The sequence below is a fragment of the Pantherophis guttatus genome, chromosome 5 (genome assembly GCF_059756535.1).
Source record: "Pantherophis guttatus breed Tessera chromosome 5, ASM5975653v1, whole genome shotgun sequence".
In the NCBI taxonomy this organism is placed as follows: Eukaryota; Metazoa; Chordata; class Lepidosauria; order Squamata; family Colubridae; genus Pantherophis; species Pantherophis guttatus.
Genome location: NC_142067.1, coordinates 10,705,274 through 10,721,433, shown reverse-complemented (window position 1 = coordinate 10,721,433; position 16,160 = coordinate 10,705,274). Strand labels below are relative to the sequence as shown.

The window sequence follows — 16,160 nt, the reverse complement described above, 5'->3', positions numbered from 1 at the left end:
AGCCACTAAATCAGAGGTGGGTTTCAGCAGGTTCTGACCAGTACTGGAGAACCGGTAGCGGAAATTTTGAGTAGTTCAGAGAACCGGTAAATATCACCTCTGACTGGCCCCACCCCCATCTATTCTCTGCCTCCCAAGTCCCAGCTGATCGGGAGGAAATGGGGATTTTGCAATAACCTTCCCCCGGAGTGAAGAGGGAATGGAGATTTTACAGTATCCTTCCCCTGCCACGCCCACGAAGCCACACCCACCAAGCCATGCCACGCCCACAGAACTGGTAGTAAAAAAATTAGAATCCCACCACTGCACTAAATGAATGGTTATAAGTAAAGACCTAACTGAATAAGGGAGATATCTGTTTACTTAATGTTATCCTAATATTTTCCTGACATTGAAATAATCTTTAGAGACAGAAATTGGAAAGAAGAGGGAATGTAAGAATCAAGAATAATTTTTTAAATTATTTATTAAGGGATACCAAGAGGTTGTTAGAGTGGTGCGGTGGCCTAGAGGTGGAGCTCTCGCCTCACACTCAGGAGGCTGTGAGTTCGATCCTAGGTAGAGGCAGATATTTCTCTCTGGGTACAATGAGAATTTATCTGCTGAATAAAAGTCTGCATTGGTAACAGGAAGGGCATCCGGCCAGTAAACACTCTTCTCCATTCAGTTTCCCAGACTTTACCCCGCTAGGAATTATGGGGTCATTAAAAGGAGTACATAAAAGGAGGTTGTTAGGAGAAAACAATATCGGGGACAGAATAAATAGAAGAAAAGAAAAATCTTGAACTTGTTTCAAAAGTGCCTTTTTCAAAAGGCAACCGGATTATGAGAATGCTAATAATCAGATGATTGCAAAGAAATATGATCTTTCCATTCCCCTCCACACCATCCAGTCAGAACTGATGAAGCTTCTTGGATGAGAAGTGAAATGTCTTCTTCTTCTTCCCTAAGGGGAAAAATATATATATAATCCAGTTGCCTTTTGGGGGGAAAAAAGCACTTTTGAGACATCCATGATCTGGAGGCCTCTGAGAATCTCCATAAAAATCTTGAACTTGTTTGCAGGTCTCATCTTCATTCTGTGAGAGTGGAATGAAGATTTGGGGGAAAACATCCCCGCTATTTTCATTTTTGTGAAATGATCTCTTTGTTCTGTTTTAGTGATCCATGTTGCTGCCCACCTGGTGAATGCCTTGAACTTCTCTGTGAATTACAGCGAAGAGTTCCTTGCACTCAATGCAGCCAGCTACCGTGGTGAAGTGAGTGGAGTGGAGTGAACCTTTGGCAGCCAGGCAGAAGTCTTTAAGGAAGAGGTGTAGGGTTTCCTGCCTAAGCAGGGGGTTGGACTAGAAGACCTCCAAGGTGCCTTCCTTCTCTTCTCTTCTCTTCTCTTCTCTTCTCTTCTCTTCTCTTCTCTTCTCTTCTCTTCTCTTCTCTTCTCTTCTCTTCTCTTCTCTTCCCTTCCCTTCCCTTCCCTTCCCTTCCCTTCCCTTCCCTCCCCTCCCCTCCCCTCCCCTCCCCTTCCCTTCCCTTCCCTTCCCTTCTGCCCTGCCCTATTCCATTCCATTCCATTCCATTCTATTCTACTTCTACTATCCAGATAACTCCTAACAAAGGCCCTGTTTATTGCACATTGGGGAGGTCTAGTGTTCATTCTTCTGGAGGACACTGACTCAGAGAAGATTTTCAGGTAGGTCAGGATGTGATGTTCTCTTCTGATAGCTGGATGCCCAATTGTGAGTTTTATTCTCAGGTTAAGCAATAGCAATAGCACTTAGATTTATATACCGCATCACAGTGCTTTACAGCCCTCTCTAAGCGGTTTACAGAGTCAGTCTATTGCCCCCAACAATCTGGGTCCTCAGTTTACCCACCTCGGAAGGATGGAAGGCTGAGTCGACCTTGAGTCTGGTGGGGGTTGAACTGCCAAATTGCAGGCAGCCGACAGGTAGCAGAAGTAGCCTGCAGTACTGCACTCTAACCACTACACCAACAATGGATCCTATCCTCAATATTGGCTTTCTAGAATGCACTTTTAGATAACAAGGCTTTCCATTGACAAATCCTTACAATTCCAGTTTAAAGTCCAGGCAGTGTTCCCCAAATGTTCATATCATAGGTGCACAGCTTGACTTTAAATTAGAATAGAATACAATTCTTTATTGGACACTCAAGGAATTTGTCTTTGGTGTATAAGCTCTCGGTGTACATAAAAGAAAAGATACATTCGTCAAGAATCATAAGGTACAACACTTAATAATAGTCATAGGGTGGAAATAAGCAATCAGGAAATAATGAATATCAATATAAATCGTAAGGATACAAGCAACAAAGTTACAGTCATGCAGTCATAATTGGGAGAAGATGGGTGATAGGAATGATGAGAAGATTAATAGTAATAGTAGTGCAGACTTAGTGAACAGTTTGACAGTGTTGAGGGAATTATTTGTTTAGAACAGTGATGGCCTTCGTGAAAAAACTGTTCTTGTGTCTAGTTGTTCTGGTGTGCCAGTGCTCTATAGCGTCGTTTTGAGAATAGGAGTTGAAATAGTTTATGTCCAGGATGTGAGGGGTCTGTAAATTTTTTCACAGCCCTCTTTTTGACTCGTGCAGTATACAGGTCCTCAATGGAAGGCAGGTTGGTAGCATTGTTTTTTCTGCAGTTCTAATTATCCTCTGAAGTCTGTGTCTGTCTTGCATTACATTTAAAAAAAAATATTTTTGCTTATGTTGAGAACCATATTGTCATTCCAAACAACAAAAAAGTGAGGTTTGGTGCCCAAATGTATTCTAGTTTGGATACATATTTAGGGAGTCCAATTTATATATATATATATTTTCTCTTCCATTTTCACTTCTAATTGCTTAGGATATGTCTACTCTATCCCCCACAGTTTCTGACCAATGTTTTTGAAAAGGTTCAGATAAGAGATAACTGTGTGATTTAGACAGCTTGTTTATAGTCCAGCTCAGCAATTTATCTCCAGAAACATGCCTCTGGCTAAGAATACTGATGGACTTATTCCTGCCTTGCTAAATCATTCATACTGTTTGTGTCTGTTTCTGTTTTCTAGGATCCCAGGAAATTCCTTTTTGCAACAGGTAACTGAGAAGATGCTTTGTTGAATTATGCAATAAAACCTCTGGATGGTGCTTTGAAAAACAGAAACAAAATTGGGGCTCTTAATACTAGCACTGTCATTCATCCTCGGGGTTATCTGGTTGCATCTTTGTGTGTGTGTTTGTGTGTGAGAGATGCAGGCAATCATTTGTGTGTTTCAAAAAATGTATTTATGACAGTTGCACCAAAGGTGCTTTTTCAGGAGGCAACTGGACTTTCTTGTTTTTTCTTTGAAGACGTTTCGCTTCTCATCCAAGAGCAAAAGCGAAATGTCTTCAAAAGAAAAAACAAGAAAGTCCAGTTGCCTCCTGAAAAAGCACTTTTGGGACAACCATGACCTGGATGACTGAAAATCTCTATAGACTATGACAGTTGCAATGTCCCAAAATTATGTCATCACCTTCAGCAACCTTCAGAGAAACAAAATTAATGGGAAAGGCGGATTCACTTAACAACCATGTTACTAATTGCAGTGATTCACTTAACCACCGTGGCAAGAAAGGTCGTAAAATGCCCCAAATTCACTTAACAACTGTCTCGCTTGGCAATAAAAATTTTGGGGTCAAATGTGTTCGTAAGTCAAGAACTACCTGTAATTAATTTTCCTTTCGGAGGTTTATCATTCTTTCCCTTTTCTCATGTGCTCTGATGAATGGGATGTTTAAAATTGTACTCAGCGTATCCAGAAGTAGTCATATTTCAAAACATCATCATCTTTTAACAACCCCATAATCCCTTGTGGGGTGGAGTCTGGGAAACTGAATGGAGCTAGCAGAATGTTTTATTGGCCGGATGCCTTTCCTGTCACCAATGCGGAGTTTTGTTCAGCAGATATATTCTCATTGTGCCCAGAGAGAGAAATATCTGCCTCTACATAGGATCAAACACACAGCTTCCTGATTGTGAGGCGAGAACTCCACCTTTTGGCCACCGCACCACTCCAAGTAGTCATATTTCAAATAAATCCATTAAAATCAAAGAGAGCTAACTGATCTTGTCTAAAACATCTGGCTTTAACCACTGTAATTTTTTATAGTAGTGCCAAGAGAAAAGTACAGTTTTAAAATACAATTTATAGCCATTCTGTTTTGCTTTTGTTTCAGTTCCTGGATTAACCGGTGTCCTTATGGTGCTAATCTTGTTCCTCATGTCTACCGCATCCACTTATGCCATTAGGTAAGATTCAGTCTGACCACTATATGAAGCATTGGTTTAACTATTCATGGATTTGGTATAAACAAGCTACCCTTTATTTTTTTCATTTTTCCCCCCATTTTTTATTTTAGTACAAATAATCCATCTTCCATTAAACAGTGTATCATCTGCGTACCAATGTTTGTGCAATAACAGTTAAAATTTACAATCATATTCATTATTTAATTTATTCTTAGCTTAATACCAATACATTAAATATCTGATACTTTACATCCTCTTTTTAGTTTGCTTAACTCTATTAACTATTTTCTATATTTTACTCATCTACTTTTATTTCTAATTTTTTCATATTTATCCTCTGTCCATCGAATGTTTCCCATATCGCATAATAATCAGTTTGTTCTTTCTCTTTAATTGCCAGTATTAATCTATTCATTTCTGCACATTCTAATATTTTCCTTATCATATTCTCCTCTGTAGGGATCTCTTCACTTTTCCGGTTTTGTGCAAATACAATTCTAGCTACCCTTTCTTGGCCACTTGAAGATGTGTGGATTTCAACTCCCAGAATGCCTAGCTAGGGAATTCTGGGAGTTGAAATCTTCAAATAGCCAAGGTTGGGAAACACTGAGGTAAAATATTGTTGCCTGAGGAAAAAGGATGAAGGTTTTTTTTTTTTTTTTTTAATAAAAGCTGGTATGGGTGCGCATAAAACAATGTGAGAAGATGCATGGGAGAAATAGATGGAAGAACATATCACCACAATGAATTTTTAAAGGGACCTCAGAGTTTCCCATTGTCAGGAAAATGAAACTGGATAAGCTAGGAATGTCAAGGAATGCCAACAGCTGCTAAAAAGAGCTTTTGGGGTGTAATCAAAGCAAAAGAAAACGCTAAGGAATAGAACTGAAACTGAATGCAAGGATTATAATAATTACTCTGCCTATTTTGGTTTCCATCATACAGTGCATAAATGTAGGAAAGGAACTAAAACAAAATATTCAGATGCAAATGGCATGCAGTTTTTTGAGACTGGGCGCCTCAGATTCCTTTTCAACCTCTGTAGTGCTCCAGAGGAGGGTTACTCAATCACATCAACTTTAAGAGATTTTAAAGAACTTTAAAATCCCCCAGCCAGTATATAGTTCTTGACTTACGAGCATTCATTTAACAACTGTTCGACATTAGAACAGCAGTGTTCGAAGTTATAACAGCTGTGAAAAAAAGTGAACTGGTTTTCACGTGATTTTCTCAGTATCCCCATAGTCGCATGATCAACATTTGGATGTTCAGCAACTGGCATGTATTATGATGGTTGCAACATATCAGGGTCACATGATCATGATTTACAACCATCCCAGCTGGCTTCCAACGAAGTCCCCCCGCCCCATTGCTTCTTTTCTCTAGACTTGTTGTTGTTAGTTGCGAAGTCGTGTCCGACCCATCGCGACCCCATGGACAATGTTCCTCCAGGCCTTCCTGTCCTCTACCATCCTCTGGATCCATCTAAGCTCATGCAGACTGCTTCCGTGACTCCATCCAGCCACCTCGTTCTCTGTCTGTCCCGTTCTTCTTTTGCCCTCAATCGTTCCCAGCATTAGGCACTTCTCCAGTCCTTCCTTCTCATTAGGTGGCCAAAGCATTTGAGTTTCCTCTTCAGGATCTGGCCTTCTAAGGAGCAGTCAGGGTTGATCTCCTCTAGGACTGACCGGTTTGATCGCCTTGCAGTCCAAGGGACTCGCAGGAATCTTCTCCAGCACCAGAGTTCAAAGGCCTCAATTCTTTGGCCTTCTCAGCCTTCCTTATGGTCTAACTTTCACAGCCATACATTGCAACTGGGAAAATTATAGCTTTAGCCTCTAGACTAGCCAAACCCAAATCCTGCAACCATTTTTCAAATGTTTTAGTCTCCGGGCCTTTAATCGTCTTAGTTGCTCTTCTTTGCACTTTTTTCCCCCAAAGTCTCAACATCAACTACTTGCTCAGTACAGGAATCCATAATTAAACCGCTCCCAAAATATAACTTTCCAAATTCTAATTGAAAGAGAAGTTCACCATTTCTCAAGATAATTGATTGCCTTGTCAAATGGCTCTTACTGTTAAGAAATGTCTTCTAACATTCATTCGGTATCTGCCTTTCCTGTAACTAAAATCCATTATTCTTATATCCATTATTCCACATCCTGCACTCTAAAATGATGGAGGACAGACCTTGACACATTTCTGTGTTAACATCCAATTAAGTATTTGAAAAGAGTTGTCATTTCTTCCTCGTTTTTCACTTTTCCTCACCCTTCGTCTTTTAGAAAAAAAAATCTTCTTTTGCACAAAATACTCCGGGGGTAAACAACCATGTATTTTCTTTAAAACGCCTTTCTTTCAGAAAGAAAATAAAAAAAAACAAACAACCAATTCTCTGGAATTAATCCAGGTTTGAGTAATTAAATTTTGGCCTACTCAGCGCTTGAGAACATAACAATGAAAAATTCTTTGATTGCCTGGTAATTTATCTGTTCTTTTTTGGACTTTGCAGGGTTTCAGATTATGACATATTTTGGTATACCCACAACCTCTTTTTTGTCTTCTACTTGCTGCTGATACTGCATGTTTCTAGGTAAGTGCTTCTGTGGAAGGAACGCAAGTATGTCATATCAAGATCTTGTGTTGTCGGTGTAAGGTTTGGCAAAACTACAGTTCCAAAACAGGGTCATTCAGTCACAGTTATCTAGCACAGAGGTCACTAACTGGTGGTCTGTGGACTACTCATGGTCCGCGAGAAAATTTTGGTGGTCCGTAGAAAAATTATTTGCATTTTTTATATTGCAGTAAATCAGGGGTCCTCAAACTATGGCCCCTGGGACAGATATGTGCAATAAACGTTTGTGTTGCTGCAGAAGTCTCCCCCTTCGGGGTCTTTTTGTGTGGGTCACAGGTGGACAGAAATTCCGACTTGGGGTCTGCTTCAGCCTCCTGGTGTGGGGCTTTGGGCGAAAGCTGAAGGGAAGTGCTGCTGGTGGCGAAGAGCTGAAGGGCCTTGTTCCAGTGGGACTGCATCATGGCCTGGAACTGGCTGACCATCTCAGCCCGCTGAGCCTCCAAGCGCCTGTACCTGGCCTTGCACTCCCACAGGTCTTCCCTCTGCTTGGAAAGCCTATGCTCCTAGTCCTGAGTGAGGTGCTTCTGCTGAGCCTCCTTCTCTGCCAGATCTAATTTGAACTGAGCCAGCTGTTTTGCCAATTCTTTCTCGTGGTGGCTGCTTAGCTCCAACAACTGCTTCCTGTTGAGGCCCTAAGGAGTCTGGGCAGGGAGGGGAGGAGTGGCTGGGAGGGGAGGGGTGAGTAGAGGCTGGTGAGGCGCCCCTTGGCATGAGTGACATTGAGTTGGCCATGCCTACCCAGTCACATGGCCACCTAGCCACGCCCACCCAGCTGGTCATTAGGCAGATCATATTAGTGATCCGCAGGATTTAAAATTATGACTTTAGTGGTCCCTGAGGTCCGAAAGATTGGTGACCCCTAATGCTTGCAGATGAATTGGGATGAAAACTGTCAGGCTATTGCAGATGTGTTAAACACACGGCCCACAGGCCAGATCCGGCCCGTGATTGGCCCAGAATTGTCCCGCAGGGCTGTCCCAGAGACGATGAGGGACTGGCCCATGCCACCTCATCCCCGTCCCCATCCCACCCTGGCCACGCCCACCCAATTAGCTATGATGACCAGGCCACACCCACCCCTGCTTTCTAAGGGCAAACAAAATCCTGATATGGCCTGCAATGGAACCAAGTTTGACACCCCTGGGATATCGTTTCCTTGTCTTCTTTTTTAAATGTCAGGATATTATTCTGTTGACTTATTTTTAAGGGGGCATTCAGGACATACAAGCATACAGATAGTCCTCGACTTACAAGAGTTCGATCAGTGACCATTTGAAGTTACAACAGTGACTTACGGTTGTTTTTCACACCCACAACTTTTGCAGTACCCACATGATCATGTGATCAAAATTCAGACACTTGGCAACTGACTCGTATTTATGACGGTTGCAGGGTCCCGGGATCATGTGATCCTCCTTTGTGACCTCCTGACAAGCAAAGTCAGTGTTCTGCCCCAGCTACGGACCCCAAAGAACGCAGCACACACAAAGTCTTGTCAAACCTTAGTTTACTAAAATAAAATCAGTTTTTTTTTCACACAAAGGCTGTTAATTAACTTTCTTAACAGCCTGCAAGAATCCAAAGAATGAACAATCTTAATCTTACTATGGTTGGCAGAAAGCCCAGAAGCAATTTGCAGAGAACTAAGATCAAGGCACGAAGGAGAGTGAACAAAGTTGTTCCCTGCAAATTGCTTCAGTTGGCGTTCCTCCTTAAATAGGCTAAGGGAGTGGCCAATTAGCCTCAAGCCTTACTCTCGAGGAGACCTCCTCCTGAAGAGCCACTCCTGCCTTTTGGCAGCTCTGCGCGCCCGTGCATTGAGAAGAAGCTCCTCCTCTTCGTCCTCTTCACTTATGGGAGCTTCTGGAGGTTCTGAAGGCCCTGGCTGAATCCCCGCCTCTGGCACCACATCTTCTCCAGCCTCCTCGCTGTCCAACTCAAGTGCCAGCTGCACAGGCTGCTGGCGCAGCACCACACCAGCCTCCTCGCTGTCCGAATCAGCCACCAGCCGCACAGGCCGCATATGGGCCACAACAGTCAGTGGGGTAGCCCAATTCACTTAGCAACGATGTTACTGACTTAACAACTGCAGTGATTCTCTTAACCACTGTGGCCAAAAAGGGCGTCAAATGGGGCAAAACTTGCTGAACAACTGTCTCGCTGAGCAACTGAAATTTGGGGCTCAGTTGTGGTTGTAAATTGAGGATTATCTGTGCTTATCCATCTGATAGGAGGACAAAACTTCTCATCCAAAGATTGATCAAATAAATTGAGAAAGGATGGTCTGGTAAGACAAGAATAAGAATTATTGGATATAAAGGAACGAACAAATGACTGCTGATATTTTGCTGCAAAAGTGGGCATCTTTGAAGACCAACTGTTGCTTGAGAGGGGTGTTTGTCAGGAGATTTCAGAATCAGAATCAGACTAGAGCTGGAAGGGACTTTGGAGGTCTACTAGTCCAGCCCCCTGCTCAAGCAGATCGTAGGAAACTAGGGAGAAACTACGGAGAATCTCTTAACCCTTTGTTATCCTAAAAATATGGGTTTCCTTATTCCCCTTCTCTTTTCTCTCCCGAAAAATGATTCTTCCCTTTTGCTTTATTTCAATGAAGTTTGGCTCCTCCCTTCTGTTCCTCTTTCCGTTCCTCTTTCCATCCTCCTTCAGTCTCCATCCTTTTTCTATTTTTGTATTTGCTGCTGAAATATTTGTGTGCTGCTCGTATGTGTGTGTATATCAGAGAAGGAAAATGATTAGTATATGCAGATGGGGAAATAACTATTTTTCAAAATGGGTCATCTCATTTTACAGGCAATTAATTCTAATTGCCAGTTATTAATTCAGTTATTTTTCCCCCCTTAGCCCTGCTCTTTCTTTGTAGTGTTACTTTAGGAAAGTGTATATACACCCACATTCTGGCAGCTCTTATTATTTGCAATCTCATTATCTGCAATTGCAAATATCCATAGTTTGGAAATATGTATAGTGACCTTTATGGAAAGCCTTACACATTCACAACTTTGAGTCCATTTTGGTATGTGTTGTGGCATGCTGAAAATTTTGGACAGGTTTTTATAGGTGTGTAAAGTGTGCTTTATCAAGGGACGTGGTGGCTCAGTGGTTAAGATGTTGAGCGTGTCGATCGAAAGATAGGCAGTTCAGTGGTTCGAATCCCTAGTGCCGCATAACAGGGTGAGCTTCCGTGACTTGTCCCAGATTCTGCCAATTTAGCAGCTCGAAAGCAGTTAAAAAATGCAAGTAGAAAAATAGGGACCACCTTTGGTGGGAAGGTAACAGCGTTCCGTGCGCCTTTGGCATTGAGTCTTTGGAGAGCGCTGGCTCTCTGGCTTTGAAATGGAGATGAGCATCGCCCCCTAGAGTTGGGAACGACTAGCACATATGTGCAAGGGGAACCTTTACCTAAAATGTGTTTGTTCATGCCCAGTTATTTGTTGACTTATTAGACCCCAGTGTTGTCTGAAAGGGAACTCCTGTCAATATCAAGGGACACAGCTACTTATATGAGCATGCATATCCATTGCACAGTGGATTGGTTCTTAAGCATTTGATTTGTTTTCCATGTGAACACAATACAAAAAAGAATGCTGAAGTTTCAGCTGTACTGAAAGAGTACAGAGAAGAGCAACAAAGATGATAACAGGTCTGGAGACTAAACTGTTAGATGAACAATTGAGGGAACTAGGTATGTCTAGTCTAACAAGGACTAGGGTTGGTATGATTGCATTCTTCCAGTTTATTTCACTTACTGTATTTTTCGGACTATAAGACGCACTGGACTATAAGATGCACTTAGATTTAGAGGAAGAAAACGTGGGAAAAAATAGTTTTTGCCCTCCCCAGTCCCCAGAAGCACTTTGCAGGCCAAAAACAGGCCCATTTTTGGCCTCCCAAACCCTCCGCGTGTCCAGTTTTTGCCAAAAACACACCAATTTTTGGCCTGCAGAGTGCTTCTGGGGGTCAGGGTGGGCAAAAACACAATGCACGGATGGTTCGGGAGCCCAAAAACAGGCCCATTTTTTGTGAAAACGCGCTGTGTAGAGCACTGCAGAGTGCTTCTGGGGGCCGGGGAGGGCAAAAACTATTTTTTTCCATGCGACATGTGGAAGGTTCGGGAGCCTAAAACTGGGCCCTTATTCAGTCTATAAGATGCACCGAAATTTTCACCCACTTTTAAGGAGGGGAAAAGTGCATCTTATAGTCCGAAAAATATGATATGTATTAAATTTACATGCTCGTTGTCAAGAGCAACTCTGGGTGGCTTACAATGCTTCAACACTTGAAGGGTTGCCACATGAAAGAGGACATTGATGTATTCTCCATAGCATAGTGGATAGGACAAGAATCAATGAGAGGAAGCTCAGCAGAGGGAGCTCCAACTGGAAATAAAGAGGAATTTCCTGACATTAAGCAATGAAACAGCTTGCCTCCTGGGTGCTCTGTCACTGTAGGCTTTCAAGAAAAGATTGGACAACCTTTTGTCTGACATGGTATGAGGTCTCCTGCCTTGGACTAGAACAGGGGTCTCCAACCTAGGCAACTTTAAGCCTGGAGGACTTCAACTCCCAGAATTCCCCAGCCAGGTGGCTGGGGAATTCTAGAAGTTGAAGTCCTCCAGGCTTAAAGTTGCCAAGGTTGGAGACTCCTGGATTAGAAGATCTCCAAGATCCTTCCAACCAGTGGTGGGTTTCACATTAGGTTACTACTGGTTCGCCTTGCGCGCACATGTTCGCTTCGTGTGCACGCTTGCCCGGTTCGTGCACGTACCTGCCTTCCACACCTACGCCTTGCTCATGCGCGCACCTCATGCGGCAGTCTCAAAAACATGCCTAAATAGGATGGCATAGAGCCAGAGCGCGTGGGCGGGCCCACCCGCGATTTCCGCTACCAGTTCAGGCGAACTGTTCCGAACCGGCTGAATACCACCTCTGCTTCCAACCCTGTGATTCCATGAATACTAGTCTAGTAGCTGAATGATCCATGTGACTTCCCATTACTTTCTTCCTTGATGATTTTTAACTTCCCACTCAAATCTTCAATCCTAGCAGTTTTTGAGACCTCTAGCAAGTACTAACAAGGGGTGACCCCGTGGAGCTTCTGAGCCCACACAAGGCCACTCTGATGTACCTATTACCATTTTCCTATGTGCCTCCTATTTCTTTTTTTTTAAAGGATGACAGGCGCTTTTCAAAAAAGTGATTTGATACATAGACAAGAGAAGAGACAATATATATTGTCATCTCTTCGTAGTTGCTATGTGGGCTAGAAAAACAATTGTAAAGACAAAATGTTTGAATAACCTTTCCTGACATTTTTTTTTAAAAATTGATTTATATGCTGCCCTTCTCCGGAGACTCAGGGCAGCTTACAATGCATTAAGCAATAGCCTTCATACTTTTGTATATTTATACAAAGTCATCTTATTGCCCCCACAAACTGGGTCCTCAATTTACCTACCTTAGAAAGGATGGAAGGCTGAGTCAACCTTGAGCCTGGTGAGATTTGAACTTACAGTAAGTGCAGACAGCTGGTGTTAATCACAATGCTATCAGTCTGCTGAGCCACCAGGTCCTTGTTCCCAAACAAAGAAAAAAAATGTCAAAGGATGGAGCATTCGCGGTCCTTGTACCTGTTAAATCTCTTCACTCCCACTTAACCAACAAGATTGAGGTAGATACACGAGAGAGAGAGAGCATATGGCAAATTGTATCATTCTTGTTACGTACAAAACGTTGTGTATTTGGCTTTCTTTTTTCCACCCGGTAAAGAACTTTTCTCCACACACCTGAGCTAAAACAGGGCTTTTAGCTGACTTGATTTGCACCCTGTAGACTGAGCGCAAAGTTTATGTTGCTAAATGAGAAATGAGTTAAGTCCGTTTTGTTCCATTTTAGGATTTTTATTGCTACATTTGTTAAGTGAATCACTGTGGTTGCTAAATTAGTAACATGGTTGTTAACTGACTCTGGTTTCCTTATTGACTTCGCTTGTCGGAAGGTTGCAAAAGGGGATGACATAACTCCAGGACACTACAACTGTCATGAATATGAGTCAGTTATCAAGCATCCAAATGTTGCTAAATTAGTATCATGGTGGTTAAGTGAACTTGGCTTCCCCATTGACTTTGCTTGTCAGAAGATCGCAAAATATGATCATGTGACCCTGGGGCACGGCAACCAGAATTAGAATTAATTAGAATTATATCAGAGTTTGTTGCAGAAATTAAATCCAGAAGCAAACACAGGTAGACCGATGCAGAAGGATTCATTAACTTCTCTTTATATACACAATAATACATTAAGTAAATTTTACAATACCAATAGTTGATTCTTTCAACAGGCAAAACACAAGGCAGGAGAGAACAATTAGTTTCATTTCAGCAGAGCAGACAAGTTCACACACTGGTTTCAGTTTCTCTGCACAAACTCAGAAGCTGCAGACTAAGATACTCCCTGGCTCCAGTCTGTCTCAGCTCCCAGTTGGCTGATTTAGTTGCTATGCCTATTCATTGGCTGACCTTGTTACCATGCTTCTATTCCAGTTCATGAATGTTCTCTGACAAATTAGAATTAGAACTCGAATTAGAATTATTTTTTTGGTCAAGTGTGATTAGACACACAAGGAATTTGTCTCCGGTGCACAAGGTCTCAGTGCACATACAACAATAGTGATAGATCATTATCATAGTCATTGTAAAAATACATTCATCATAAAACATTAGATACAACACTTAGTGATGGTCATGGATACTAAATAAGCAATCAACATAAATCATACTAGGATATTAAGTAAACAATATAAATGGTAAGATACAAGCAAGTCATAAGAAGATAAGGAATTAGGTAATAAGGAAGATGAGAATAATGTTGGCAATACTGCCTTTTCTAGATAGTTTGACAGTGTTGTTGGAATTAGTTGTTTAACAAAGTGATGACATGGGGGGGAACTGTCCTTGTGTCTAGTTGTTCTGATGTGCAGTGCCCTATAGCGTCGTTTGATTATAAATATGAACCAGTTGTCAAGTATCTGAATGTAAATCACATAACCATGGGGATGCTGCAATGGTCATAAGTGAGAAAAACGGTCATAAAGCACTATTATCAGTACCTCTGTGACTTTGAATGGTCACTAAACAAACTGTTGTAAATTGGAGATTAACTGTATTCTGCCTCTGGTCATTGCAACAAGGAGTAAGTGTAGCTTTGTTGCCAAGTGCCAGAAGTTGGATTATGGGAAGACAATGGGGGAATGACTATCATAACTTACAGTCTGGGTCCTAAGTAACTCTAAGGCATGGGTGTCAAACTCAAGGCCCGCGACCCGGATCCGGCCCCCAGGCCGCTTAAATTTAGTCCACGGGGCCAGCTCAGAAATATCAAAGGTGCCTCTTACAGCCAAAATGGGCCTCCAGCAGCACTCTGTTGGCCGAAAACAGGCCGCACGGAGGCCCCACGAGGCCTCTGAGTGGCCCATTTTTGGCTTGGACCTTTGTCAAACACCCACCATGACCACGCACCCCCAGCCACACACACCTGGCCATGTCCCCCTTCTCCCCTCCCGGCCCTACAAGATCAAACACAATTCTAACGCATCCCTTAATGAAATTGAGTTTGACACCCCTGCTCTAAGGTATGGCCCTGGTAACTTTGAACAGTCACTAAGTGACTGGTCATAAATTGAGGACAATTTGTAATCTTTTCTGAAACTTCTCCTTCCCTTGAACTTAGTGGTTTGTTTACTCCTTCCTGGTTCGCAAGGGCCGACTTCCTCCCTTCAATAGGTGATTCCAAATATGGGTATTTTTCAGAAAATACAGTGGAAAGTTTATTCTCTACCCCTCAAAATCTTCCTTTCGCCTAACCCCAAATCTCCATTCCAGCTCTGTTTGGGGTTTCTGAATGGGACTGTATAATTGGGGAAGATATTTCAACTCTGAATGAAAAATAGATACCCGTTCTTTTTTATTTTAGGTGTTCTCTCTTGAGACAGGCCAAGGGCTTGGAAGTGAATAATGGAGCACCACTTCTGTCAAGGGCTTTGTGGATTTCTAACATTGCAATAATGGATTGTGTACATTGGCAAAGATTCAAGACAGTGATAAAAAGATCTAGTGTAATGTTTCTCTCTCAGGAGAAAGTGTCTTAAACAAACACCTCTCTTTTCCAAATGTGGTCCTTTTTAGGTTCTAAAAATGCTAATCTCTGCAGGAGAGATTCGGTCTTCCTTCCTTCCTTCCTTCCTTCCTTCCTTCCTTCCTTCCTTCCTTCCTTCCTTCCTTCCTCCTTTCTTTCCTTATCTTCTTTCCTTCCTTTCTCTTTCTCCCTCCTTCTCACTTCTGCCTTTCTCCTTCCTTCCTTCCTTCCTTCCTCCTTTCTCCTCCTTTCGTTCCTTATCTTCTTTCCTTCCTTCCTTATCTTCTTTCCTTCCTTCCTTCCTTCCTTCCTTCCTTCCTTCCTTCCTTCCTTCCTTCCTTCCTCCTTTCTTTCCTTATCTTATTTCCTTTCTTTCTCTTTCTCCCTCCTTCTCACTTCTGCCTTTCTCCTTCCTTTCTTCCTTCCTTCCTTCCTTCCTCCTTTCTTTCCTTATCTTCTTTCCTTCCTTTCTCTTTCTCTCTCCTTTTCACTTCTGCCTTTCTCCTTCCTTCCTTCCTTCCTCCTTTCTCCTCCTTTCATTCCTTATCTTCTTTCCTTCCTTCCTTATCTTCTTTCCTTCCTTCCTTCCTTCCTTCCTCCTTTCTTTTCTTATTTTATTTCCTTCCTTTCTCTTTCTCACTCCTTCTCACTTCTGCCTTTCTCCTTCCTTCCTTCCTTCCTTCCTTCCTTCCTTCCTTCCTTCCTTCCTTCCTTCCTCCTTTCTCCTCCTTTCGTTCCTTATCTTCTTTCCTTCCTTCCTTATCTTCTTTCCTTCCTTCTTCCTTCCTTCCTTCCTCTTTCTCCATCCCTCTCAATTCTGCTTTTCCCCTTCTTTTCTTCCTTATCTTCCTTCCTTCCTTCCTTCCTTCCTTCCTTCCTTCCTTCCTTCCTTCCTTCCTTCCTTCCTTCCTTCCTTCCCCTCACTTCAGCCTTTATCAACCCATTGATGAAGATTCTCAGTCATGGGGATTGAATTGTCTAGAAGTTGAGTCATAGCAACCTGACTTCTTTCTTTCTTTCTTTCTTTTTCTTTTCTTTCTTTCTTTCTTTCTTTCTTTCTTTCTTTCTTTCTTTCTTT

General features: G+C 42.3%; 1 protein-coding gene across 2 annotated transcripts in view; it reads left to right on the top strand.

Moving 5' to 3' along the window:
- NOX4 (NADPH oxidase 4) overlaps positions 1 to 16,160 on the top strand; it is a 139,048-nt gene that overhangs the window by 31,269 nt on the left and 91,619 nt on the right. For both annotated transcript variants that reach the window (XM_060686199.2, XM_060686200.2), the window contains exons 5-8: positions 1,162 to 1,259; positions 3,075 to 3,102; positions 4,225 to 4,297; positions 6,810 to 6,890. In XM_060686199.2, the coding sequence (XP_060542182.2) occupies positions 1,162 to 1,259; positions 3,075 to 3,102; positions 4,225 to 4,297; positions 6,810 to 6,890 (280 nt within the window). The remainder of the gene's footprint in view (positions 1 to 1,161; positions 1,260 to 3,074; positions 3,103 to 4,224; positions 4,298 to 6,809; positions 6,891 to 16,160) is intronic.